The sequence below is a fragment of the Gobius niger genome, assembly GCF_951799975.1.
Source record: "Gobius niger genome assembly, chromosome: 3".
Lineage (NCBI taxonomy): Eukaryota > Metazoa > Chordata > Actinopteri > Gobiiformes > Gobiidae > Gobius > Gobius niger.
The window spans coordinates 11,613,704-11,641,191 of record NC_136854.1 but is presented as its reverse complement, the minus strand read 5'-3'; the positions used below and the strand labels follow the sequence as shown (position 1 = coordinate 11,641,191).

The 27,488-nt window shown below is 46.7% G+C and overlaps 2 protein-coding genes across 2 annotated transcripts in view; both read left to right on the top strand.

The window, feature by feature from the left end:
- The window catches only part of LOC306960264 (actin, cytoplasmic 1), a 90,721-nt gene extending 66,862 nt beyond the window's left edge, over positions 1-23,859 (top strand). Inside the window, exon 8 of the transcript XR_013792668.1 lies at positions 23,824-23,859. The gene's annotated coding sequence lies outside the window, so the exon portion shown is untranslated. The remainder of the gene's footprint in view (positions 1-23,823) is intronic.
- Positions 1,932-23,817, top strand: LOC306960269 (actin, cytoplasmic 2-like). The gene is made up of 7 exons (XM_079552647.1): positions 1,932-2,008; positions 5,381-5,506; positions 17,748-17,978; positions 18,664-18,910; positions 19,390-19,581; positions 19,783-19,964; positions 23,670-23,817. Exons 2-7 carry the CDS (start codon positions 5,384-5,386, stop codon positions 23,811-23,813), a joined length of 1,119 nt encoding a protein of 372 aa, XP_079408773.1. The 5' UTR covers positions 1,932-2,008; positions 5,381-5,383; the 3' UTR covers positions 23,814-23,817.
- Positions 23,860-27,488: the final 3,629 nt, after the last annotated feature.

The window sequence follows — 27,488 nt, the reverse complement described above, 5'->3', positions numbered from 1 at the left end:
TTTCAACTGGAATGCGAAACAACTAGATAACTGACATATCACACATTTTAGACTACTCACCCTGCCAAGAACGAGCCGACAACCACCCAAAGCTTCTTTTGATCCCAAACCACTCACCCAACCGCAAACTAAGTAGTTGTATGCCTCCGTTCTGTCCATTGCAGACACAGGGGGTAAATCATTTAAATTATAGGACAAATCACTCTTCACCAGGTCATATCATATCCAATGTAGGTTAATATTTTTTGGCGATATCGTGCCTGGGCCGGTCCGTTCAAAGCTTTAAAATATCCGCTGTCTTCCATCCTCCGCAGTTTTCAATGGCAGTTCAAAACTTCCGGACCCCCACGACAAAGCCCCGCCCCCGAAATGTCACGTGGTTGCAACCCGAGAATTTACAACAATTATAAGAAATACATTACACTGATTTAAAATATTACAATAAAGTTTCTCTGTAACTCTCTGACAACTGGAACGTTACAACTCAGAGAAAATCCTTGTCGGATTCATATGCATTATACGCAATCTTTTCAATTGGTAAAACATTTAAGCTTAGTTTAAAGGGGCTAGATGCAAGTTAGCCATTTTATACTCACTACTGCCACCTCAGGTCATATGTGTAACTGCACCTTCTATATTAAGTCCCTTTAAACGTAGCTTTGATTGACATTAAGTTATAAATCATGTAATACCAGTTGTAAACTGTGTTAAAGTGCTTTAACAATGGGGCACCTGTTATTTAAAGGAACAGGCCACTGTTCTTCCATACTGAGATATGTTCTTACCTGAGCTTAGACGAGTTGATGCGTACCTGTCTGGTCTTTGTGCATGCGCTCAGTATGCAAAAAGACCATAGATGTTGTTAGCATTTAGCTTTTTAAGCTAACAGCTGGGTAAGAGTAGTCAGGCTGCCAATCTGTGCTATCGTCCCTCCGACCACCACCAACCAGTCTCTCATTACGTTCACACAGGCAATGTGGGCGGGTGAAGTGTCTTGCTCAAGAACATACCAGACTGCACTTGTGGCAGCCGGTATTCGAACCACCAACCATAGGCCTCCTTTATAAATTAATCTACAAATTACACCAAAGCGCTGACATTATTTGACTCATTATCTCTTGTCCTGAGCCTCTCGTGGCAGTCATAGAACATTTTCCACTGCAAATCCCTATTGATAAATTGTTCTTTTTTTTCTAAGTCTGAAGTAATGGCAGCTTTTGTGGGCTAATTTGCTACTTTAATATTCATAAAATTCGCCCTTAAAAAGTATTTTCCCACTAATATAACGACAACAACAACGACATGCCCCAGAAAATTCATTATTGGGCAAAGAATGTGCAGCAAACCGATGTATCAAACTATCAATAGTATTAGTGGCTACTTGGCCTCATACCCCCTTAAGAAACGTGTAGTGGACATTTATTTTGCTCGAGCTCGGAATAAAGCAGACATAATAATATTGGACTCAAAACATCCTCTGTTTAGAGAGTTTGAGCTGCTTCCCTCAGGTCGAAGGTACAGGAGCCCCGCCCTGACTAAAAACAGGACCAGGCAGTCATTTGTGCCACAAGCTATTTTACAATTAAACAAACCAACAACACGAAGTAACCAACAGTGATTTTTTTATTTTTTATTCTGCACAGCTGGTCTGTCAGAGAAGGTTTTTAAGGAATGTAGATAATGATTTTAACATAATTTAAACTGAGGTTGACGGGCCGTGGTTTGTTCTTGTTTGTTGTCAATGTTTGGATCTGTCTGCTGTGGCCATTGTTGTATTTGCGTATCTCCACTCACTGCAAATGAATTTCCCCACGGGGACAATAAATTTCTACTACTACTAGTGGGCGTGTCGTGTAGTGACGTCACTTCTCGCCACGCCCACTTCACGGCACGCTGACAGATACACTTGGATAAAACCGCCGAGCTCTCTGTCTGCCATCGCAGTCGAGCTCAGAGCTCCGAACAGCACCGTGCCAGCCCTCATACAGCCAAAACCCGCCCCACAGAGGTAAGAAACGGCACATTTGTCACTTAAATTGCTTTTTTTTTTGTTTTGCCTCCGTAATGTCGTAGTGTTTGCTTTGCGTTTCGTCGGCTTCGTAAAATGTGGCGTTAATTTTGAGCCAGACGAGAGGCATAAGAATGAATGGGCGAGAGGACGGATACAGACGGCATCTCTGGAATTGCCCATATATGGTCATGTTTGAAAACAGTTAAGGGGGAAAACAATTTTGAAAAAATCAAAAACTTTCTCTAATTATTCAAAAACTACTTTAACAAAAGCTGAAATATGAATATAGTTTTTTGCTAAATAAAGATGCAAAGACATGGAGAGGAGCGAAGTAGTTCAACAGCCCATAAATACATAAAAAAACAGAGAATGTTAACTTGATGCTACATGTTAGCATCGGGCTAATGCTAACGGTTATCTAGCACTAGCTACAACTGCCGTTTTTTCACTTCTACTGAACAATCTGCTGTGACAAAATATCCATATGGGCCCGATTTACACTGGACTTTATTTGTATGTGATAAATAAGTTCATATTCCACCAGAAAATGGCTAAAAAGAGTGGAAAATTGTGTTTCCCAAAAGATTCTATTTTCCCCCTTGGCGAGGCCACGCCCCCTTCTATGACGAGATGCCGTCTGTATCACTAGGTGTGTTCGAGATGCCGTTGCGGCTCGCCTGGATGATCGGTGAGAGTAGCCGACGCAGCGGGGGTGGAGAGAAAAGTCTGAAGTCAATCCGACCGCTCCACATGCAGAGAACAACGAGAGCGACCTCAGATCACACAGCGTCTCGTTCAGATATCGCGTTCATTTAAAGTTTATCCTAAATAAAAGTCATTCACCTCCCGCTCTGTTTCCTTTACTGCAGAGACATCATTCTTCATCAGAGAAAACTTTCCCATTTGTTTGTTTGTTCAGGTTTGTGAGATAAAATACGTCCTTTTAAATCATTAGTTTGTTCTGAAAAGCATCAAACATGAGCTCTATTTTAGGGGCGATACATAACTTTAATAGTTTCAGTCATAGTTTCTTTGTTCAGATCTAAAGAGGAGAGAGGAGGGGGCGAGGAGCACGTTTCTGATCACAGCAGACTCGTATCCAATCACCTGAGCCTGAGCCGCGGACAGGTGGGTGTTTTCCCATCATGCACGTGGGCCGTGGAGCCGCTGCAGTTGCCTCTGGAGAGATGCAGCGGCTGATCAAGTCGGCTGCTCTCGTTGGGGTCTCACGATCTTTCCGTGCCCCACGTGCCCGTGACATCAGAGCCCGTCTGGAGCAGGTCGGACAGAAATCTAACCGGCACCGTGCGTCTGCAGTCGGCTGTCAAAACTGCGTCCGTCTGGCTCATTTCGAACACACCTTATGAATCACTTGTAGCTAGGAGCTCTATAGGCTATATGCACAGTTTCCCCACGTGACGTCTTCCTGGACAGTCAGCAAGGCGCTGGACTTCCTGTCAGCGCTCGTTTACATTCACAATTAGCAGGTTTCCAGACAAATATAGAGAAGCTCAGGATCTAGTTAAGGACAACGAGTGACTGATGGACAGTCACAGCTACGTATTACAAACATCATGTTCGCTGTGAATCCAGCACCCAAAGCAAACGCCAGCTGTCGTAAGGGGCAGAGCTTTTATCTTAGAGCTAAAGGCTAGTGTTGAAAAATGATAATATAACATGTAAACAAGTAAATATTATTTAAAGGATCTATATCATGCTATTTTAGCCATTCCAAAGTTAAGTATAGGCATGTATATGATATATTGTACCTCTACCATTAAGGAGCACTCATTTTTGTGATAAATATAAGTGTTTTCTGGAGGTATTTTTCAAACCCGGAAGACAAAACGCTTCGATTCAGTTAACTCCACCCCCTCTCTCCGCACATACAACTTTACCGTGATATAAATAAACAACAATAAGTGAAGTTACTTCACGATGCAGTTATAAGGAGTTGTCATCTGCAACACAGCTTCATAAATGGCTAACACACATGCTAATATGCTAACACACAAGCTAACCCGCCTTTGGACTGACTCACCCTCTGGTCCATCGCTGTTTACATTATGGGACTCGCGTTGGTTATAAAAGTGAATCCACTTTGGTTCTGGCGAAGGTTCACCAAACATCCATCAGAGACAGTCACAGAAAAACACCATTTTGGTGATAGTTGCTGAATCCCGGAGAAAAAAAACAACTTCGATTGGCCTCTTCTTGAAAAAAGTTGAACAAACTCCCGTCCTCGTAGCCAAACGCGCTTCTTTTTCTCCGTCCTTGACATTATTGTTAGGTAAGAATAAAGAACAGGTGTGTCCAGTTATAACGAGCTCCATCTTCACAGCTGCAGCGCAAACATGACGTCTGTTCAGACGCTCAGGGATGTGTTTGTTTTGGCCTCAGCTGACCTGGACGCACCTCGGACACATCTTTTTTTTTTTTTTTTCCTCTTTCATCTCTCTTACGACAGAAATAATGAAAAAGCTGTTTTACAAGTTAAAATCAGGCTGTAAGACATTGCATTACAGACGTCGAGCACTTCCGTTCCGCTGTGACGACACAACTGAACACTCAGTCGTTCACCAGGAGAGGGAGGAGCAGCTGCTCAGAGAGCAGGATTCAGGAGGATTGCTGAGAGCTGCGTGAATGAAGCCACAAACCACTCTGGGGGTGTTTTTGATAAGGAAATAGCATAACAACATGGCTAAAAGCTCTAAAAAGTCGATTTTGCATGATATAGGACCTTTAAACTACTAACAGGACAATTCTTTTGCGCAGGCTCGTTCAAAACTTTGCGCTAGTTTTATTTTTTATTTTGTGTTAGCCGCGTTAGCCGCGTTAGCCTCAAGACAAAAACATCCACCGTTATGAACACGGAGGTTTCCTCCAGTGAAGTCATTACGTCTCATGTAATATTTTTTAACCTGCTCCAGTCACATCTTAACTTTTACTCGCTGTCCTTTACCAAATCTTAAGCTATTGGTTCATTTCTGTGGGACCTGCTCATTTTTAATGGGAAGAGATCACGGACAGGAACGACAGCATCTGGCTGACTGTCCAGGCGGAAATCACGTGGGGTCACTGTGCATACAGCCCATTCATTCGTTTTTGATAGTCTCCTGCAAGTATTTTATATAGGCGACGTGCATTGATGTATATATTTTTATTTATTTATTTTCCCCGCTGCTGATTTGAATGCTTTTGCCTTATATGGCCACAGCCAGTGTTTCCTTGGGTCTGGCATGTAACTGGAAACTGCGCCACAGCGACATCCAGCGTCCAACCTCCAGCATGACCAGGGCTTTGCTCACACAAAAAAAGTAAATGGGCACGCTGTTTTTTTAAAACAGGGGTTTCTCTTTTGTGTCATAGAAAATGGAAGACGATGTTACAGCCCTCGTCGTTGACAATGGATCTGAAACGTGCAAAGCTGGCTTTGCAGGAGATGACGCTCCACGCGCTGTGTTCCCCTCCATTGTTGGGCGACCCAGGCATCAGGTAAATGAGTGCAGCATGCATTAGTAAGTTGGTCATTAAATGGGTTTTGAAGCCGTTTCGGTTTCATTACTTTGGGGAAAACACACTGTATATAATTCCTCCAGGTACGACAGACACAAGTGGCTTTCTCTACTGATGAATTTATTTTCTTCATCTTAATAAACACACCGTGAAAACTATAAAACACAAACAAGACAATAATTAGCTTCAAGAAAAATAAAGACAATTGGCAAATCAAAATACTTAAGACAAAAATAAAACGACAAAATACCTCGTTGGCTGAGTACCGAGAGCTAGAGGAATTAGCTTCAGGTTTCTTCTTACTTCTTATTTTGGTCGTTTCTTGTTAAACGTTTACCTTTTGTTTTTCTTAAACATCTTGCTTCTTTTTCTCTTGAGAGATCGCTTCTTCTACGATAATTAACTTCTACTCTGCAGACGTAAAACTGACTTTAGCGCCGCAGCGCCCTCTGGTGGCACTCAACCATAACAACATAAAAATACACAAAAAACAAAGTGAAATGAAAGTGTGGCAGTTACACTCCCACCAAATCTCACTACTTTTGCTGTGGGATTTCTATTAATTAACTCTAACTGACAGTCTGAACATAAAAACAACTGTAAGCATTAGTCTGCTTCAATCAAAACAATAACCTTATGTATAGGTCTTTCTAGTGAAACGGTTTTAGTCGTAAGTTTGTTTTGTTTGTCATACGTCCTTTCACTAACCAAAAGTCGAATCTTTCTCACTTTGTTATCAGGTCCAGGATAGACGTCTGTGACTTTGGCTAGCTTCCATTCATTGCGTGGTGCAAGATCTTCTTGTAGAAGCACGACATCGTTAATCTTCAGATCTCTTCTGTGTGCGTTCCACTTCTGTCTTGGTTGCAAGTTGAGTAAATATTCTTTCCTCCAACGAATCCAAAACTCGTTAGCCAAATATTGTACTCTTCTCCAACGTTTTTGAAGGTATAAGTCTTCTTTCATGAACTCTCCTGGTGGAGGCTGAATAATGGTTGACTTCATTGTTAGGATGTGGTTAGGCGTTAGCGGTTCCAGGCCAGTTGGATCGTTCAAATGTTCAACTGAAAGTGGCCTGCTGTTGATAATCGCCATGACTTCGTACAACAAGGTTCTTAAAGATGTACTGTCGAGTCTCTTCGCTGAATGGTCAAGGATAGCTGAAAGAACACTACGGATGGTCCTTATCTGCCTTTCCCACACTCCGCCCATGTGGCTTGCCGATGGGGGATTCATGAGAAATTCACATCCAAGTACTTTCACTTTCTCTTGGTCCAAATCTTTCATGAGTTTTGCAAATTCTCTCTGGGCACCAACGAAATTGGTTCCCTTGTCACATCTTAGTTGACGAACATTCCCTCTGATTGCAATAAACGCTCGCAAAGCATTGAGGAATGCGTCTGTACTTAGATCGTCCACAACTTCGATATGTATGGCTCGTGAGCATAGACAGGTGAGTATGAGTCCATATCTCTTGAGTTCTTTACGTCCGTCTTTGACGTATATCGGTCCGAAACAATCCATTCCGACATAAGTAAAGGGTGGAGTAGGTTCCGTCCGGTCTATTGGTAAATCTCCCATACTTTGATTCTCTGTCTTCCTTCTGTACTTGCGACACTTGACACATGTGAAGATGTATGATGAAACTGCACGGCTGCTTCCAAGGATCCACCAACCGTTAGCACGCAGTTCATTCATAGTCATTCCACGACCTTGGTGTTGAACTTTCGAGTGAAAATGTCTGATTAACAAAGTTGAGACATGACTGTCCTTGGGGAGTATGGCTGGATGCTTTACGTGTGGGTGTAGCACAGCTTGACTCAAACGTCCGCCAACTCTAAGGATTCCTTCATCATCCAGAAACGGACTCAGTTTGTACAGTTTTCTATCTTTGGTCTTAGAAACTGTTTTCTTTGATTTCAGATTCTTTATTTCTTCTGCGAAAGCTTTCTCTTGAACTAGTTTAATGACAAACAGTTCAGTTTCTTTTCTCTCTTCCAAACTTGTACTTTCTTTGGTCTTTGTTATTTCACATTTGTATTCCTTGACTTTCCTTCTCAAGATTGCAAGTGCTCTTATCAATCTTGTCCATTCTGAGAACTTCTCAAATCTGTCGAGAATAGTTCGCTCTTCTTTTGCCTTGGAGGTACACACAAAAGCTTTTCGAAGCTCTGGATCATTTTCTTTGATCTCTCCCACCTTGACATCTCTAACAGGCAGGTTCCTTTCCCAGAGAAATGCTGGTCCTTTAAACCAATCTGAAGACTTGAGTTGTTCTGCAGTTAAGCCTCGAGAAGTGTAGTCCGCAGGGTTGTGCTCTGACGCAACATATGCCCATTGCTCTGGTCTTGTGCTTGACTTGATTCTTTGTATGCGATTAGCTACGAATACTTGAAACCTCCTGGCATCATTATTTATGTAGCCAAGAACGACGGTAGAGTCTGTCCAGAAGAACTCTTGCATGTCAGGGATTTCAAGCTCTGTTCTGAGAAGATCACCGACTCTAACTGCAACAACTGCTGCTGAGAGCTCGAGTCTAGGGATAGTCGTGACGCTAGTGGGTGTGACTCTTGACTTGGCCATTACTAAACAGCAATGGACTTGATCTGAATGGTTAATGACTCGCAGGTAAGTACATGCGCCATATCCGTTGACACTGGCGTCTGCGAAGTGATGAAGCTCGTAGCTTTTAACTTGTCCGAAATCTTTAGGAACGAAACATCTTGAAATTTGCACGTTGGCTAAACTTGGTAGATCTTTGATCCATGATTCCCACTGTGGCTTCAGATGTTCTGGAAGCTCTTGATCCCAATCAACCTTATCTCTGCACATTTGCTGGAGAATCTGCTTGCCAAGGAGGACAAACGGTGCGATAAAGCCAAGGGGGTCGTAAATAGAGGCTACGGTGGAAAGTACACCTCTTCTTGTCAGTGGGTTTGACTTGACTTGAACTCTGAACTTGAAAGTGTCTGATGTTACGCACCATTCCACTCCAAGAGCTCTTTCAATGCGTGGTAAACTTAAAGACATGTCCAGGTCTTTAACTGTAGCACACTCTTCTTCAGGAATAGTGGACATAACACTTTCACTGTTGGACACAAACTTGTGGAGTCTTAACTTTCCGGTAGCACATAGCTCTCTTGAGTCTCTGATAAGTTGAATAGCCTCACTCTCCGCATGAACGCTTGTCAAGCCGTCATCGACATAAAAGTTTCTTTGTATGAAGCATATGGCGTTCTCTTGAAATGTACCTTGTCCTTGTGCTGCGAGGTGTTTCAGGCCAAAGTTGGCGCAGCCTGGAGACGACGCTGCTCCAAATAGATGGACTTTCATCCGAAAGACTGACGGTGTTGCTTCCAAGTCTCCCTTCTCCCACCAAAGAAACCTTAAGTAATCCTGATCTTCCTTTGTGACGTGGAATTGGTGAAACATTCGCTCTATATCACACATGAATGCGACAGAACTTTTGCGAAAACGACAAAGAACGCCCACCAAAGCATTCGTCAGGTCAGGACCGGTCAAGAGATGGTCGTTGAGAGAGGTATCTTGGTACTTGGCAGAGGCATCAAATACTACTCTGATCTTTCCTGGTTTGTGCGGGTGATAGACCCCATGGTGTGGGATATACCACGCAGGAGTGTTGTCTAATTCTTCATCAGGGACCTTTTCTGCGTCACCTCTTGAGATGATGTCATCCATAAAGTTTTTGTAATCGCTGTAGTATGTTTTGTCTTTCTTGAATCTCTTTTCCAGACACTTCAAGCGATGCATTGCACATATTTTATTGTTTGGTAACTTGGGTCTTTCATCACGAAATGGTAATGGCATCTCATAGTGGCCGCTTTCATTTTGTTTGATGTTCTCTTTAAGTTTTGCAAGGAACTTCAAGTCTTCTTGAGACACCGGATTGTCATCAATGGCCTTTTCAGAGAAGTCTGCTTCGAGCGCCTTGACGATGTCTGAAGGAGTGACGTCTCTTATTTTTGTCCTATTTACATAGTGGACCTTGTTCTGAAGCTTCACAGATGGCTCGATCTCTGGAATTACTTTCTTGACAATAATGCGATGACTGATTCCAATTGCATCTCCATAGTTTAGACAGGGATTACTTTGTCCAACAATGCTCCAACCAAGATCTGTGCGTTGAGCATACGGCTGTTCTTCTTTGCCTGACACGACCTCTCTTGGGAGGAGAGCTTGTGAGCAGTTGTATCCGATCAACAATCCTACTTCACAGTCTTGCAAAGGTGTGATTTCGGACTGAAGGTGTTCCAAATGTGGCCAAGCTTTAGCAGTCTCATTAGTTGGTATGTGAGCTTTATTGGCAGGAATAAACTCTCGAGTATATGTAGGAGGTAGAGTGATTTTCTTGCTTGAATTAAAGCCACGAACTTGAAGATCTTGTAGTCTGTGAGACTGAACAACTGTTGTCTGGGAAGACATGGTAGACAGTTCTAGTTTGACAGGTTCTTGCTTCCTCTCAAGCGAGTCTGCAACTTCACAGAGAACAAAGGTGGTGTCACTCTGCGTGTCCAGTAACGCATATACGAGGACTTCTTTGGGTTTTGCAGGAGACGAAAGCCACACAGGAATGATTGCGGCTGTTTGTGTGTTACTTTCTTGACTTACAACTCTGTTTGTTGTAGCTGTGGCATTAACTTGTTCTTGAGCTTGGTCGTTGTGGCTTGGTCTTTCGTTACTTGGGTTTGGCTTATCTGGTAGTTGTTGTTTTTGTTCTTCTTTATCTTTGACTCTATCTTCGTGAAGACAGGTAGGATGTTTTTTATTGCACTTCTCACAAACATTGCGACTTGTACAGTTCTTCGAATGGTGACCTGGTTTGAGACAACCGAAACAGAGCTTTTCCGACTGAATGAACTTGATTCTGTCTGACACTGCTTTGTCCAAAAAACTTCTGCATTTGTGTAGACTATGCTTGGGCTTCTTGCAGAATATGCATGTCAGTTGCGGCCTTTCTTGGGAAGTAGTTGTCAGAGTATTAGCTCCAATTTGTCTCTGTCTTGTGGGTTTCAGCCTTTCTGATTTGTCAAGATCATCTTGCTTCAGCGACTGCAGCGACGTAACAGGGTTACAAGCAATCTTGGCTTCTCTTGTTAGAAATGCAACAAACTGGCTGAAAGTGGGAAACTGGTTTGTTTGTTCTTCGATTTCAATTACCTTGCGGTTCCAGCTAGCTGCGAGCCAGTCTGGTAACTTGGAAAGAATCTTTCTGTTCTCATTGCAGTCATTCAGTATCTCTAATGACTTGAGGTGAACCATTGCTGCTTCACAACTGCGCAAGAAATCTGCAAAGTCTCTTAACTCAAAACTGTCCTTAGAAGTCATTTTGGGCCATGCTTGTAGTTTGTCTCTGTAAGCTTTAGCGATTGTGAATGGGTTTCCGTACCTTTCATCGAGAATCTTCCATGCAGAAACGTATGCAGATTCTGTTCCAAGTAGGAAGTATCCATCAAGGGCACTCTTAGCTTGTCCACTCACATATCTCCGAAGGTAGAATATTTTCTCCTTTTCCGGGATGTTCTTTTGGTCAATCAGTGTTTTAAATGAAAGTTTCCAGTCACTGTATCCTAAAGGATCCCCACTAAACGCAGCAGGTTCAGGAACCGGGATGCGGCTTGCACTTAGTGCACTTGCAAGCACTTTCACAAGATCTGATGTACCATCACTTGTAGGGGTGGCTGCAACTTGGGTTTCAGCTTGTTCAAGCAGAGAAGGGAAGTGTACATGTTTGTCGTCTTTAACTTTTATATTGATCTTTGTCAAATCAACTTGGCGCTCCCCTGTAACACTCGCTTGGTCATACACTTGCATCCTTGCTTGTGCTGCCTTGAGATCTTTAACCTTATCCAGATGCTGTACCTTTCTTTTCTTCTCATCAAGAGTTCTTTGTAGTACTGCATACTCTTCTTCTTGTTGAGCCTTTAACTTTGCTTCATCAGCTTCTCTTAGCATTCTCAATTTGATTTCCTCTGCCTCTCTTTCTAAGCGCATTTGCTTGACTAATGCTTCTCGCTCTGCAACCTTTTTCCTGACTTCAGCTTCAAGCATAGCAATTTCTTGCTGTTCTTTCTCTTGTTCTTGTAACACGGTGAGAACAGCTTGACTTGCAGCTGCTTCTGCTGCAGCTTCTTGATGCTTTACAGAGGATCTACTTGAATGCTCAGATGTGTTCTTAGTTGTGTTAAAGGAGCTTGACTTACTGCTTGTGGTCTTGAAGAGGGAGCCTGCATCTGGCCAATCTTGTTCCTCTTCCTCTTTCCCATCCAATCGATTAGTTGCTCGATCCACAATGAAGTTTGAGATCTCCACACATTTATCTACTTTGCGACGGGTCTCATGATCTGGTGGGGTGAGCTTGCGTAACTCACCATAGACTTTCGTGACATCTGCACACAAACCTGTAACATCACCAATAATATCTTTAAGTAAGTCTTCACTTAATGGGTCAGATTGAGAGAGGGGTTTCTTAGATGATTTAGCACGTGTTCTCCACTTTTCATAATTGTAGTTAAATCTTTGTTGGAGTCCCTTAATTCTTTCATCTTGCATTTCTTTTCCTTTCTCTGTGAGTGTTTTCACTCTCTCACTTCTTCTTGGTTCTGCTAGCTCTTGTTGCTTGCTAGAATCAGTAACTTGTTCTTGAAACAGCGCTCGGAGTTCTGCACTGACCTCAGTTTCAACTGGGAGGTCACTTGGCTCTGTCATGGTAACGTTCTGTCACTCAAATGGTCGTTAAAACGTAAACTTAGTCTCTTTTACACAGTAGGTACTTGAAAATGTACACTTCTTAAATATTCTTGAAATCAAAGGCAAAATACAATAGAATGTAACTTGGTATAAATGTAACTTAGCTCTTAGTTCAAAATTCTCAAAATATAAAAATGCCCTTTAACTTTTCAAATAAAATACAGCATTGACTTGGCTGTAAACAATGTCCCAATAAAATAAAATAGATACTGGTTCTTAACTTGTGAACCTTTTAAACTTATAAACTTGAGGTAGCCGTCACCTTATGAACAGAAAACCTGGGAGGGCTAGGACGTTGCTTTCTTCACAGTTCACTTAGACAACCTTTAAGCTCGCCTTCTTCTTATGGCCTTATCTTAAAGCATTGCTCCTCAGACTGCGTGCTTTTAGTCCTTGCGCACTCCTGGCTCCACTGTCCCTTCACAGCTCCGCTCCGTGCATGTGCTGATCACGCTCCGACGAGACCGCTGCACCTTAGATCATGCCGCCTCGTCATGTGCTCTCCACTCGCGCAGATCAGTCCGAGTTTTCACTATAATTCCTCCAGGTACGACAGACACAAGTGGCTTTCTCTACTGATGAATTTATTTTCTTCATCTTAATAAACACACCGTGAAAACTATAAAACACAAACAAGACAATAATTAGCTTCAAGAAAAATAAAGACAATTGGCAAATCAAAATACTTAAGACAAAAATAAAACGACAAAATACCTCGTTGGCTGAGTACCGAGAGCTAGAGGAATTAGCTTCAGGTTTCTTCTTACTTCTTATTTTGGTCGTTTCTTGTTAAACGTTTACCTTTTGTTTTTCTTAAACATCTTGCTTCTTTTTCTCTTGAGAGATCGCTTCTTCTACGATAATTAACTTCTACTCTGCAGACGTAAAACTGACTTTAGCGCCGCAGCGCCCTCTGGTGGCACTCAACCATAACAACATAAAAATACACAAAAAACAAAGTGAAATGAAAGTGTGGCAGTTACACTGTAGGCTTGTTTTATTTGATGGGCGCAATGCACATTAATGAACATCTGCATTGAAACAAAGACACAAACACTGGCTCCAAACGATTTGATTACAAGTTGGAAGGATGTGTGTATATTGTACTGCTGTCAAATGTGACTGTACCATTTTATTCAGACCTATTACCTTTTGGACACTTTAAAAAAAAAAATGTTTTAAATCCCTTGATTTCCAAACGATGGCATGTGAACCACCAGTGGTTCATCTGCAATATCGCACTTTAATTCAAACTTTTTTTTAACTTTTGCTTTAGTAATTCATTTGGTCCCCGCAAATGAGCTACATCTCAAGGAGCATTTTATTAATAATTGGCTACTATTTATCTGGTCTAGACCTCATTTACACCCCATGTTAGGCAGAATTATTCCAAGTTGGGTTTATTTTAGACCCAGTTTTGTGCTTATTTGATTATCTAAGCTTTGTGGTAATTGGGTCAAATATATTTTGTTTCAACTATGCTCTAGAGTTGTCTAACTTTTTTTTTTTTTTTTTAAGTTTTCCCTATAAATGTTTGCCACAACCTTAATGGGATTTGGCCAGTGCTTAATCCTTCCAGGGTTTAGGATGAGGCAATAAATGTGTCTGATGTAATGGTGTTTAATGATTGTTCGTGCAAATGTTTTGGCTTGTTCCCCAATCCATCACTTCAAAGTGTTCCTGAAAATACAAATTGGCACTGGATGAGGCCTACATAAAAAAAAATACTGTATCAGCTTCTTTGCACCAATATTATACCAGTGAGTTACGCAGCTCATGTCACTGACGCTCCAGAACATATTTTTTTATTTTTTTATTAAGTTGCTGCTTCACTGGTGTAAAATGTGCATTTCTTGCACACTAGAATAATCCCCCATGAGCTGCCACCTTAACGTGGTGGGGTTGTTTGAGTACCCGAATGATCCGAGGAGCTATGTTGTCCGGGGCTTTATGCCCCTGGTAGGGTCTCCCATGGCAAACAGGTCCGAGGTGACGGGTCAGACGAAGAGCAGCTCACAAGACTTCTATGGACGTACACCAATCAAGGACCGAGACGTCGCCCGGCATGGCGCAGCCGGGGCCCCACCCTGGAGCCAGACCTGGGGTTGGGGCCCGAACGCGAGCGTCTGGTGGCCGGGCCTCTGCCCACGGGGCCCGGCCGGGCACAGCCCGAAGGGACGACGTGGGCCCGCCCTCCTGTGGACCCACCACCCGCAGAGGGATCCGTAGGGGTCGGGTGCTAAGAGGACTGGGTGGCAGTCGAGGCCGGGTGCCTCGACGACCTGGTCCACATGCACAGCTTCTGGCGTTCGGGACATGGAACGTCACCTCGCTGGGGGGGAAGGAGCCTGAGCTTGTGCGGGAGGTTGAGAGATACCGACTAGATATAGTCGGGCTCACCTCCACGCACAGCTTGGGTTCCGGATCCCAACTCCTGGAGAGAGGCTGGACTCTCCATTGTTCTGGAGTTGCCCGCGGGGAGAGACGGCGGGCTGGGGTGGGTTTGCTCATATCCCCCCAGCTCAGCCGTCACGTGTTGGAGTTCACCCCGGTGGACGAGAGGGTCGCGTCCCTACGCCTTCGGGTCGGGGACAGGTCTCTCACCGTTGTCTCGGCCTACGGGCCCAACATCGGTGCAGAGTACCCGGCCTTCTTGGAGTCCCTGGGAGGGATACTAGATAGTGCTCCGACTGGGGCCTCCATTGTTCTACTGGGGGACTTCAACGCCCACGTGGGTAACGACAGTGAAACCTGGGAGGGAGTGATTGGGAGGAACGGCCTCCCCGATCTGAACCCGAGTGGTGTTCTGTTATTGGACTTCTGTGCTAGTCACGGTTTGTCCATAACGAACACCATGTTCGAGCACAAGGGTGTCCATAAGTGCACGTGGCACCAGGACACCCTAGGCAGGAGGTCGATGATCGACTTTGTAGTTGTGTCATCTGACCTCCGGCCGCGTGTCTCGGACACTCGAGTGAAGAGAGGGGCTGAGCTGTCAACCGATCACCACCTGGTGGTGAGCTGGATCCGCTGGCAGGGGAGGAAGCCGGTCAGACCTGGCAGGCCCAAGCGTATTGTTAGGGTCTGCTGGGAACGACTGGCGGATCCCTCTGTCAGTGGGGTCTTCAACTCCCACCTCCGGAAGAGCTTCACCCAGATTCCGGGGGAGGCGGGGGACATGGAGTCCGAGTGGACTCTGTTCTCCTCCTCCATTGTTGATGCGGCTGCTCGTAGTTGTGGCCGTAAGGTCTCTGGTGCCTGTCGCGGCGGCAATCCCCGAACCCGGTGGTGGCGCCCGGAAGTAAGGGATGCCGTCAAGCTGAAGAAGGAGTCCTACCTAGCCTTGTTGGCTTGTGGGACTCCTGAGGCAGCTGAGAGGTACCGGCAGGCCAAGCGTGCTGCAGCTCGTGCGGTCGCAGAGGCAAAAACTCGTGTCTGGGAGGAGTTCGGGGAGGCCATGGAGGAAGACTATCGGTCGGCCTCGAAGAAATTCTGGCAAACCATCCGGCGCCTCAGGAGGGGGAAGCAGTGCTTCACCAACACTGTGTACAGTGCGGGTGGGGGGCTGCTGACCTCGACTGGGGATGTCGTCGGACGGTGGAAGGAGTACTTCGAGGACCTCCTCAACCCCGCCGTCACGTCTTCCGATGAGGAAGCAGAGGCTGGGGACTTGGAGGTGGGCTCGCCCATCACCGGGGCTGAAGTCACCGAGGTGGTGAGAAAGCTCCTCGGTGGCAAGGCTCCGGGGGTGGATGAGATTCGCCCTGAGTACCTTAAGTCTCTGGATGTTGTAGGACTGTCTTGGCTGACACGTCTCTGCAACATCGCGTGGCGGTCGGGGACAGTGCCCCTGGATTGGCAGACCGGGGTGGTGGTCCCTCTCTTTAAGAAGGGGGATCGGAGGGTGTGTTCCAATTACAGAGGAATCACCCTCCTTAGCCTCCCCGGTAAGGTCTACTCCAGGGTGCTGGAGAGGAGGATCCGGCCGATAGTTGAACCTCGGATTCAGGAGGAACAATGCGGTTTTCGTCCTGGTCGTGGCACACTGGACCAGCTCTATACCCTCCGTCGGGTGCTCGAGGGTTCGTGGGAGTTCGCCCAACCAGTCCACATGTGTTTTGTGGACTTGGAGAAAGCGTTCGACCGCGTCCCTCGTGGTGCCCTGTGGGGGGTGCTCCGGGAGTATGGGGTCCGGGGCCCTCTGCTAAGGGCTGTCCGTTCCCTGTATGACCGCAGCAGGAGCTTGGTTCGCATTGCCGGCAGTAAGTCAGACCTGTTCCCGGTGCGTGTTGGTCTCCGCCAGGGCTGCCCTTTGTCACCGGTTCTGTTCATTACTTTTATGGACAGAATTTCTCGGCGCAGCCAGGGGCCGGAGGGTGTCCGGTTTGGGAGCCTCAGAGTCTCATCTCTGCTGTTTGCAGATGATGTTGTTCTGTTGGCTTCAACAAACCAGGACCTTCAGCACGCACTGGGGCGGTTTGCAGCTGAGTGTGTAGCGGCCGGGATGAGGATCAGCACCTCCAAATCCGAGGCCATGGTCCTCCACCGGAAAAAGGTGGTTTCCCCTCTCCAGGTCGGTGGGGAGTCCTTACCTCAAGTGGAGGAGTTCAAGTATCTCGGGGTCTTGTTCACGAGTGAGGGACGGATGGAGCGTGAGATCGACAGACGGATCGGTGCAGCGTCAGCAGTGATGCGGTCGCTGTATCGGTCTGTCGTGGTGAAGAGGGAGCTGAGTCGGAGGGCAAAGCTCTCGATTTACCGATCGATCTACGTTCCCACCCTCACCTATGGTCATGAGATTTGGGTAATGACCGAAAGGACAAGATCGCGAATACAAGCGGCCGAAATGAGTTTCCTTCGCAGGGTGGCTGGGCGCACCCTCCGAGATCGGGTGAGGAGCTCAGCTACCCGGGAGGAGCTCGGAGTAGAGTCGCTGCTCCTCCACGTCGAAAGGAGCCAGCTGAGGTGGCTCGGGCATCTGTTTCGGATGCCTCCTGGTCGCCTCCCGCGGGAGGTGTTCCAGGCATGTCCTAGTGGGACAAGGCCTCGTGGAAGACCCAGGACACGGTGGTGGGACTATGTCTCCGAGCTGGCCTGGTGTCGCCTCGGGGTCCCCCCAGAACAGCTGGAGGAAGTGTGTGTGGATCGGGAAGTTTGGGCATCTCTGCTGAGACTGCTGCCCCCGCGACCCGGCCCCGGATAAAGCGGAAGAAAATGGATGGATGGATGGATAGAATAATCCTAGTATTTGGAAATTCATGAAAATCTCTCTCCGGGAGGGAATAAAGTGTTTCAAATTAAACGTATCAAAACTTTGCCTAATGTGTGCCCTTCAGCGGTTTCTGAAGACCATTTGCCCCAGTAGTGATTCCTCGATCTTTCCGTGTAGTCCTTGCTTCGTATACTGTGCTGAGAAACTTGAACAGACTTTATTTTATTTTTTTTGCCTCAGGGTGTGATGGTTGGCATGGACACCTTCGTGGGTGACGAGGCGCAGAGCCACAGGGGCATCCTCACCCTGGAGTACCCCATCGAGCACGGCATCGTCACCAACTGGGACGACATGGAGAAGATCTGGCACCACACCTTCTGCAACGAGCTGCGCGTGGCCCCTGAGGAGCACCCCGTCCTGCTGACCGAGGCCCCGCTCAACCCCAAGGCTAATCGTGAGAAGATGACCCAGGTATGAGATTTTTATCACGACGAAAAATCAAGCCTGTTGAACAAAATGGTACCCTCTCCTCTTCAAAGAGCCTTCTCTGCTGTCACTCCTCCTGACCCTCGCCATCCAGGTTTCCGCTCTCTGAGCTCGACTTTCATCTCTGGGGGTGTCTCAGGTTTCTCAACAGTGCTGCGGTGCTGGGTTCGCGTGTAGCATGTAAACTGCTGTGGAGAGTTTGCAAACTAGATGCTAACTGCATGAGGAGATTGATGGACAGTGTGGCCTATAAGAAGCTATTTGCTCTTATTAGTGCACGTCCCAGTAGTATAGGAGCACTGGTGTCTGAATAATCTATAATTGTTTGATGCTCCATTATCAATGATCTGAAAAAGTTTACTTCCGTCTCAGTTTGTTTCCTCAAAGCATTAATTCTTGACTAGTTTTTGGCACCTGAGTTTTACCAAATTAAGACTAATAGTATTGTGCCATTTGACTTATGTTTTGTCCTAATTCTAGTAAAGTAGATTAAATCTTTCTAGTCATCGTCACGTCGAATCAATGCTCACGAGCCCAAAAGCAGGTTGATATAATGCATGATATGTTTACCTTGCTACTCTGCTGTCCTTGTATTTTCTAAAACCTGCCCTTTTCCATAAACCTTGCATGCCCCCACATTTTTTTTCAACTGACTTTCCTTTTTGCGCAGATCATGTTTGAGACGTTCAACACCCCGGCCATGTACGTTGCCATCCAGGCCGTGCTGTCGCTGCATGCCTCCGGTCGTACCACTGGCATCGTCATGGACTCCGGCGACGGCGTCACTCACACCGTGCCCATCAACGAAGGCCACGCACTGCCCCACGCCATCCTCCGTGCGAACTTGGCTGGAAGAGACCTCACAGACTACCTCATGAAGATCCTCACCGAGAGGGCCTACAGCTTCACCACCACAGGTATAACGGGCGGGGCCTCTACATGGAGGGAATGGGCTGAGGTGAAGTCTCTATGCTACATTGAGTAGATGTTTAGTAAAACGTATAATCTTTTTAAACCTTGTGGCAATAACTTGGGCTAGTAAGAAAAAGAAATTGTAGTCCTGTTAAACACTTCATCGTACTTTTGCTGAGGTAACGTTTTCCCCAGAGCATGCACTTACGCTTGTGGATAATTTCAAGTAGTTATCCACATTCTCATGCGAAAAAAACATTTTAAATGCCTTAACCTCTTGTCCATATCATTAATGTAAAACATGAACAGTTTTGGGCCTAGCACTGCCCCCTGAGGAACACAAGTAATGCAAACGTTCATTAAAATACCTTTTTTAACTTGACTAATTGGATCAGATTTTTTTTTCGGCATACTCTAGTACTACTCTTGATACTTTTGACTGTTCTCCGGTCAAACTGCTAATGTGTAAACCCCTTGTGTGCAGCCGCGCGTGAGATCGTGCGTGACATCAAGGAGAAGCTGTGCTACGTGGCGCTGGACTTTGAGCAGGAGATGAGTACTGCCGCCTCCTCTTGCGTTCTGGATAAGTCCTACGAGCTCCCCGACGGACAGGTCATCACCATCGGCAACGAGAGGTTCCGCTGCCCAGAGGCCCTCTTCCAGCCCGCTTTCCTTGGTAAGTGCAAGAAAGCGGTTAAAAATATTACATAACCAATTGACTAGGCTCCTATTGAGAAAAGGTATTTTCTCATAAAAGTGCCCAAAACCTACTAATTCAGTTCATAAGGGACACATGGAAGCCTTGAGAATTTGCAAATTAGGTTTTGTTTTTGGGAATTACCTGAACCTTTAATACCAACCTCCCCCTCTTGAATAGGTATGGAGTCCTGCGGCATCCATGAAACCACCTTCAACAGCATCATGAAGTGCAACGTGGACATCCGTAAAGACCTGTTTGCCAACATTGTCCTGTCTGGAGGCACCACCATGACCCCAGGCATCGCTGACCGCATGCAGAAGGAGATCACTGACCTGGCCCCCACCACCATGAAGATCAAGGTAACCATCAGTACTGTGAATATTTACTGTATCAGACTTGCTGTAGGGATTGAGGGTTCCTGCACTTGCCCGAGGCTGAGTTGGTCAGATTTTCACAATTTTGTAGTTGCTAAGAATTGTCACCAGAGTGCAGTGTTGCTGTGTAGTTTTTTTTAACTTTTGACAGCGATGGTAGTTTAAAAATCTTATGTGAAGGTTTGTGTAGATGGAAGACCTTTAACTGTTTATGTGGATAGTTTGAATGAGTACTTGTTAAGTGGGTCTAAACATCCATCCATCCATTTTCTTCCGCTTTATCCGGGGCCGGGTCGCAGGGGCAGCAGTCTTAGCAGTCTTAGCAGAGATGCCCAAACTTCCCGATCCACACACACCTCCTCCAGCTGTTCTGGGGGGACCCCGAGGCGACACCGGGCAAGCTCGGAGACATAGTCCCACCACGTGTCCTGGATCTTCTACGAGGCCTTGTCCCACTAGGACATGCCTGGAATACCTCCCGCGGGAGGCGACCAGGAGGCATCCGGCACAGATGCCCTAGCCACCTCAGCTGGCTCCTTTCGACGTGACGGAGCAGCGACTCTACTCCAAGCTCCACCTGGGTAACTGAGCTCCTCACCCGATCTCGAAGGGTGCGCCCAGCCACCCTGTGGAGGAAGCTCATTTCGCCTGCTCGTATTCGCGATCTTACCCAAATCTCATGACCATAGGTGAGGGTGGGAAGGTAGATCGATCGGTAAATCGAGAGCTTTGCCCCGACTCAGCTCCCTCTTCACCACGACAGACCGATACAGCCACCGCATCACTGCTGATGCCGCACCGATCCGTCTGTTGATCTCACGCTCCATCCGTCCCTCACTCGTGAACAAGACCCCGAGATACTTGAACTCCTCCACTTGAGGTAAGGACTCCCCACCAACCTGAAGAGGGGAAGCCACCTTTTTCCGGTGGTGGAGAACCATGGCCTCGGATTTGGAGGTGCTGATCCTCATCCCGGCCGCTACACACTCGGCTGCAAACCGCCCCAGAGCGTGCTGAAGGTCCTGGTTTGTTGAAGCCAACAGAACAACATCATCCGCAAAAGAGATGAGATCCTGAGGCTCCCAAACCGGACACCCTCCGGCCCCTGGCTGCGCCTAGAAATTCTGTCCATAAAGGTAATGAACAGAACCGGTGACAAAGGACAGCCCTGGTGGAGACCAACATGCACCGGGAACAGGTCTGACTTACTGCCGGCAATGCGAACCAAGCTCCTGCTGCGGTCATACAAGGAACGGACAGCCCTTAGCAGATGGCCCCGTACCCCATACTCCCGGAGCACCCCCCACGGGGCACCACGAGGGACACGGTCGAACGCTCCAGATCCCCAAAACACATGTGGACTGGTTGGGCGAACTCCCACGAACCCTCGAGCACCCGACGGAGGGTATAGAGCTGGTCCAGTGTGCCACGACCAGGACGACAACCGCATTGTTCCTCCTGGATCCGAGGTTCAACTATCGGCCGGATCCTCCTCTCCAGCACCCTGGAGTAAACCTTACCGGGGAGGCTAAGGAGGGTGATCCCTCTGTAATTGGAGCACACCCTCCGATTTACCCCCCTTTTTAAGGAGAGGGACCACCACCCCGGTGTGCCAATCCAGGTGCGCTGTCCCCGACCGCCACGCGATGTTGCAGAGACGTGTCAGCCACGACAGTCCTACAACATCCAGAGACTTAAGGTACTCAGGGCGAATCTCATCCACCCCCGGAGCCTTGTCACCAAGGAGCTTTCTCATCACCTCGGTGACTTCAGCCCCGGTGATGGGCGAGCCCACCTCCGAGTCCCCAGCCTCTGCTTCCCCATCGGAAGACGTGACGGCGGGATTGAGGAGGTCCTGGAAGTACTCCTTCCACCGCCCGACGACATCCCCAGTCGAGGTCAGCAGCCCCCCACCCGCACTGTAAACAGTGTTGGTGAAGCACTGCTTCCCCTTCCTGAAGCGCCGGACGGTTTGCCAAAATCTCTTCGAGGCCGACCGATAGTCCTCCTCCATGGCTTCTCCGAACTCCTCCCAGACCCGAGTTTTTGCCTCTGCGACCTCATGAGCTGCAGTACGCTTGGCCTGCCGGTACCTCTCAGCTGCCTCCGGAGTCCCACAAGCCAACAAGGCCAGGTAGGACTCCTTCTTCAGCTTGACGGCATCCCTTACTTCCGGGCGCCACCACCGGGTTCGGGGATTGCCGCCGCGACAGGCACCAGAGACCTTACGGCCACAACTACGAGCAGCCGCATCGACAATGGAGGAGGAGAACATGGTCCACTCGGACTCCATGTCCTCAGCCTCCCTCGGAATCCGGGTGAAGCTCTTCCGGAGGTGGGAGTTGAAGACCCCACTGACAGAGGGATCCGCCAGACGTTCCCAGCAGACCCTCACAACACGCTTGGGCCTGCCAGGTCTTATCGGCTTCCTCCCCTGCCAGCGGATCCAGCTCACCACCAGGTGGTGATCAGTTGACAGCTCAGCCTTTCTCTTCACCCGAGTGTCCGAGACACGCGGACGGAGATCAGACGACACAACTACAAAGTCGATCATCGACCTCCTGCCTAGGGTGTCCTGGTGCCACGTGCACTTATGGACACCCTTGTGCTCGAACATGGTGTTCATTGTGGACAAACCGTAACCAGCACAGAAGTCCAATAACAGAACACCACTCGGGTTCAGATCGGGGAGGTCGTTCCTCCCAATCACTCAGGTCTCACTGTCGTTACCCACGTGGGCGTTGAAGTCCCCCAGTAGAACAATGGAGTACCCAGTCGGAGCACCATCTAGCGCCCCTCCCAGGGACTCCAAGAAGGCCGGGTACTCTGCAACACGTGACGGCTGAGCTGGGGGGCTATGAGCAAACCCACCCCAGCCCGCCGCCTCTCCCCGTGGGCAACTCCAGAAAAATGGAGAGTCCAGCCTCTCTCCAGGAGTTGGAATCCAGAACCCAAGCTGTGCGTGGAGGTGAGCCCAACTATATCTAGCCGGCATCTCTCAACCTCCCGCATAAGCTCAGGCTCCTTCCCCCCCAGCGAAGTGACGTTCCATGTCCCGAACGCCAGAAGCTGTGCATGCGGACCAGGCCGTCGAGGCACCCGCCTCTGACTGCCACCCAGTCCTCTTCGCACCCGACCCCTACGGATCCCTCTGCGGGTGGTGGGTCCACAGGAGGGCGGGCCCACGTCGTCCCTTCGGGCTGTGCCCGGCCGGGCCCCATGGGCAGAGGCCCGGCCACCAGACGCTCGCGTTCGGGCCCCAACCCCAGGTCTGGCTCCAGGGTGGGGCCCCGGCTGCGCCATGCCGGGCGATGTCACGGTCCTTGATGTAATACTGTCCATAGAAGTCTTTTGAACTGCTCTTTGTCTGACCCGTCACCTCGGACCTGTTTGCCATGGGAGACCCTACCAGGGGCATAAAGCCCCAGACAACATAGCTCCTCGAATCATTTGGGCACTCAAACAACCCCACCACGTTAAGGTAGCAGTTCACGGGGTTGGGTCTAAACATTTCAAGGCAAATTCTACCTACTCTAGAATCGCTTCATGTCTCAATCCAGGCATTTGAAATCTGAATCGCAAATCTTATCGCTTGAACAGTAGGATTTAATTCGGAGTTTTAAAACCTTGACCCTCATCTACATGCACTCCAGTTGTTACCTGAACGAAACTCCTCCTTTCTCTTCCCAGATCATCACTCCCCCAGAGAGGAAATACTCTGTGTGGATCGGCGGCTCCATCCAAGCTTCCCGGTCCACATTCCAGCAGATGTGGATCAGCAAACAGGAGTACGACGAGTCCGGCCCTAGCATCGTCCACAGCAAATGCTTCTAAACACCCACAGAAATTTTTGTTTTTTGTAACTTCAGCCTTAAATGATATGGTTCAGTACGTTCATTATGCAAAGTTTCTACCTGAAGGTGTATGACGGTTCAATAAAAGCGCACGTGTCTGAGTCCAGAATGTCTGCCTTGACTTTTTGCTTCCACTATTGGCCTTTTTTTAGGAGCCATTTGTCACCATGGGGAATGTGCTCGTCCAATGCTGCTGTTGCAACTTGTCTCCAATCACCACACTGTCATCCAGCAAGGATCTGCCTCGAGTGTAATGGAGCTGTTGTCGAAACTGCCTAACCTCTTACCCCTGCATTAACCTAGTGCAGTTTCTCCAGTTTGACTTTACGCTTCTTACCTTAAGCTTCTTTACTGGAGCTTACAGCCTATAGTCAGAGAAACGCCTCATCTGAAAGCTACAAAATTGCTCTAAACGGTCACATTAGCCATCACTATGACTCTTTAGCATCACTTTTAGGTTTTGAGTAATGTCAAACTGGAGAGAATGTACTTTATACTGAAATATTGTCCTTATGCAGAATAAGATGAGGTCCAGGCACTCGTCACTTGCAAAAGTACGTTTATTTCAAAGCCAGAAATGAATGAGCACAAGCTCGTGTTGCCTTGTGCCATCTTCAGGGTGTGCATGTATTGTGCTATGCTGGTTTGCTATTTGAAGTAGACCTAGTGTTGACAATCTTAGGGCAGACCACGTGCTGATAAAGTCATGCAAACATGTTTAAAGAGCCTTGAAAAGCAGCTTGTATTCCACATCTATGGAACAAGGCAAAGGTAAGGTTGCCAAAAATGCAGGATTGTTAGTCTACCCCTGGTCTAGGTTATCTGGGGCCACATGTGCTTCTTTAAATCTTTGATAATTTATGGATAAGTGGCTGCCATATTAAGCCACATCTGAGCCAGAATGAAGGCTGAAAATGTTCCCTGAACCATACATATTTCCTTCTAATAAATCAGTTTTGTTTCAAGATTAAATTTGTATTTTTTACTTTTACTCACATTTTTAATAAAGATTTATGCTTTGCAAATAACAGTTTGAAAAGGGACGAAGTGGCTCTCTTTAAGATTTCATAATCCAAACAAATCAAAGATTGTAAGAAGGTCTAAAACGCCACTGTTGCACGTTTTATTTTATTTTAGAGCTCATATAGATCAACCAAAAACATAAAACAAACAAATTTGTATACATTGAGTCGATGCACAATTTATAATGAGGCGTCGGGGGCATCTAGTGGCCACTATGATCCTCTGCACGTATCCATTTTTTCCCAAGACTTTTAAATCTGGATTTTGTGCACACTTTTCTGGTCTGAACTTTATTGGCTTCATCTTAAGGATTGAGTAAGTCTCAGCGTCAACATTTGATGCATATTATAATTTTATTTATTTATTATAGTTTTTTTGTGTTTTTTTTTAGAAAGGAAAGAAGTAAATGCATTTTATACAACAAAAGTGAAATAAATAAATCGATATTTATTGTTTTATTTATTTATTCAGCGATAAATGCCTTGGCGGATGTGAGCGCGCACCACTTCCCTTCATTCAAAATATTGTACAAAAACAAGTCCTTCTCCATGAAGCAGCGCACAGGGGGTTGTGTATGTGGGCTGCGCAGACGCTCGTTCTACAGTGCGAGAGTCCGGACATCAGCTGATATGATCAGAGTGTGTGGGGTTAGGGCAGACTGGGCTTTATTCATTTATATTTTCACACTGTTTCTGCCCCACACCCTCGTTTGGCAACAACCTGTGAATTACAGGTAGAATCCTAGGCTTGTTATTGATTTACTACACAGTTTAGGTTTGTGATACTACATTTAATATTATTAATTGTAGGCTGTACCCATAGAGCCAGAACAGCCACGAGTAGGATCAAGCCCCGTCTGGGCCAAACTTTTACAACATGTTTATTTTTTTTTATTTATTTGATTTGAGCATTGTATTTTAATCTTGCATCTAATATGAAACTTCTAGATACATCACTGTTGTTCTACTTACCATTTTACTTTCAATGTGTGAAGCTGTAGTGTGGTTGGGGGCTAATCACTGTTTTATGTTTTCTTTCATTATAGAGGATACTGAACAGACTAATACTGTATGTAGGCTACTGAATAAGTATAAACAATGTGGACCATATAATGAATGAATAAAATGTAGTCATTTACATCTGAAAAGAGGAAAACAAGCACGAGATTTTAAGAATTGTAACCATATGTAACCATATATCAAAGCAATGTTACAGTATAACAACTAATGAATGGACAGCTATTTATTAAATAAAACACTTACAATACAAAAAGAAAAGACAAACAATACAAGCACAGTAATATATTTTAGTTACAAAAAGACTATGTACAGTGAGTGACTACTTGTCCTTCTCATTCACCCATCTGTCCCTCACAAAAGGCAGACCTCTGGAACTCCATCCATGTCAGTTCTTTGGTCATGCCATGGTCTCTGTACAGAGAGAGCACCTTGGAGGGACAGTAGATGTACTCATGGAAAGCCTGTATGAATGTGAGGGCTGTCCCGGCCCTGCTTCAGTGGCAAGTGGCAGAATCTACAGAGGCGTCCGGTGGGAGCACTCGTCTTTGTCTTCCTCTTTGCTCTCTCACTCGTCACCTGCTTTCACCCTGCTCCCCTCTGCCTGGCACCCTCCAGCTCCAGAGGCAGCAAACTCCTCAAAGGTCCTCGAGTTGGTCAGGCTCTCACTGGAGAACATTTGATGCACCTTAGCAGAGCAGGAAAATTACTTCACGGACTCACTCTGATGAAAAAAAAGTGAATGATGGATCCGTCGCCAACGTAGCAGGACTTTGGCTGTCCACAGACTAAGCAGTTCCTGGTCCTCTTCTTCGTAGTCTCCTGTTGTTCCTGCTGCTGCTGCTGCTGTTGCTGCTTCAACACGTCCTCTATTCTTTGCACAGCGGCTCAAGTCAGTGTTTCTTGGAGTGGCTGGACTGATGGAGGGCTGAGGACTGGTGGGGGGAGTGTTGTGACAGGCACACTGATTTTCTGGCTGCCTGTGGTCAGAGTGTGCCAGAGCTGCTGTGTGGAGACCACCTTCCCCAGGACCTCAGCCCGGGACAATGGCTGTGGTACAGCTGCAGCAGGAACCTCCCCACAGTCTCCAAGTTCCTTCTTGTCCCAGTTGAACTTCTCTTTTTCCAGTGACCCGCAGGGAAAAGCCATTCACATCTGCAAAGAGCAGAGGGTCGAAAGAGCCGGCAGCTCCATGCTTAGTTGTTTTAGGTCCACCAGCCTCTGGTAGGTCCAGCGAACCACTCCTGTTATGGCTTGTGCCTGGACGGGCTCATTGGACACCCGAGTATTGTCACTTTCTTCATTTTTCTCTAAATAAAATAACAAAACATGTTGTATTTGAAATAATGTTAATTACCAGACATAAAGTACTATCTTTATGATGTAAAAGAAAAAAAGAATAAAACAGTTATGTACTGTTTAAGCTATCAATAAATAATGCATTGGTTTTATATAGTGCTTTTCTGGACACTCAAAGACGCTTTACATTGCATTATTCATTCACTCCATACTCGGTGGTGGTAAGCTACTATTGTAGCCACAGCTGCCCTGGGGTAGACTGACGGAAGCGAGGCAACCAGTCTGCGCCATCGGCCCCTCCGACCACCACCAATCAC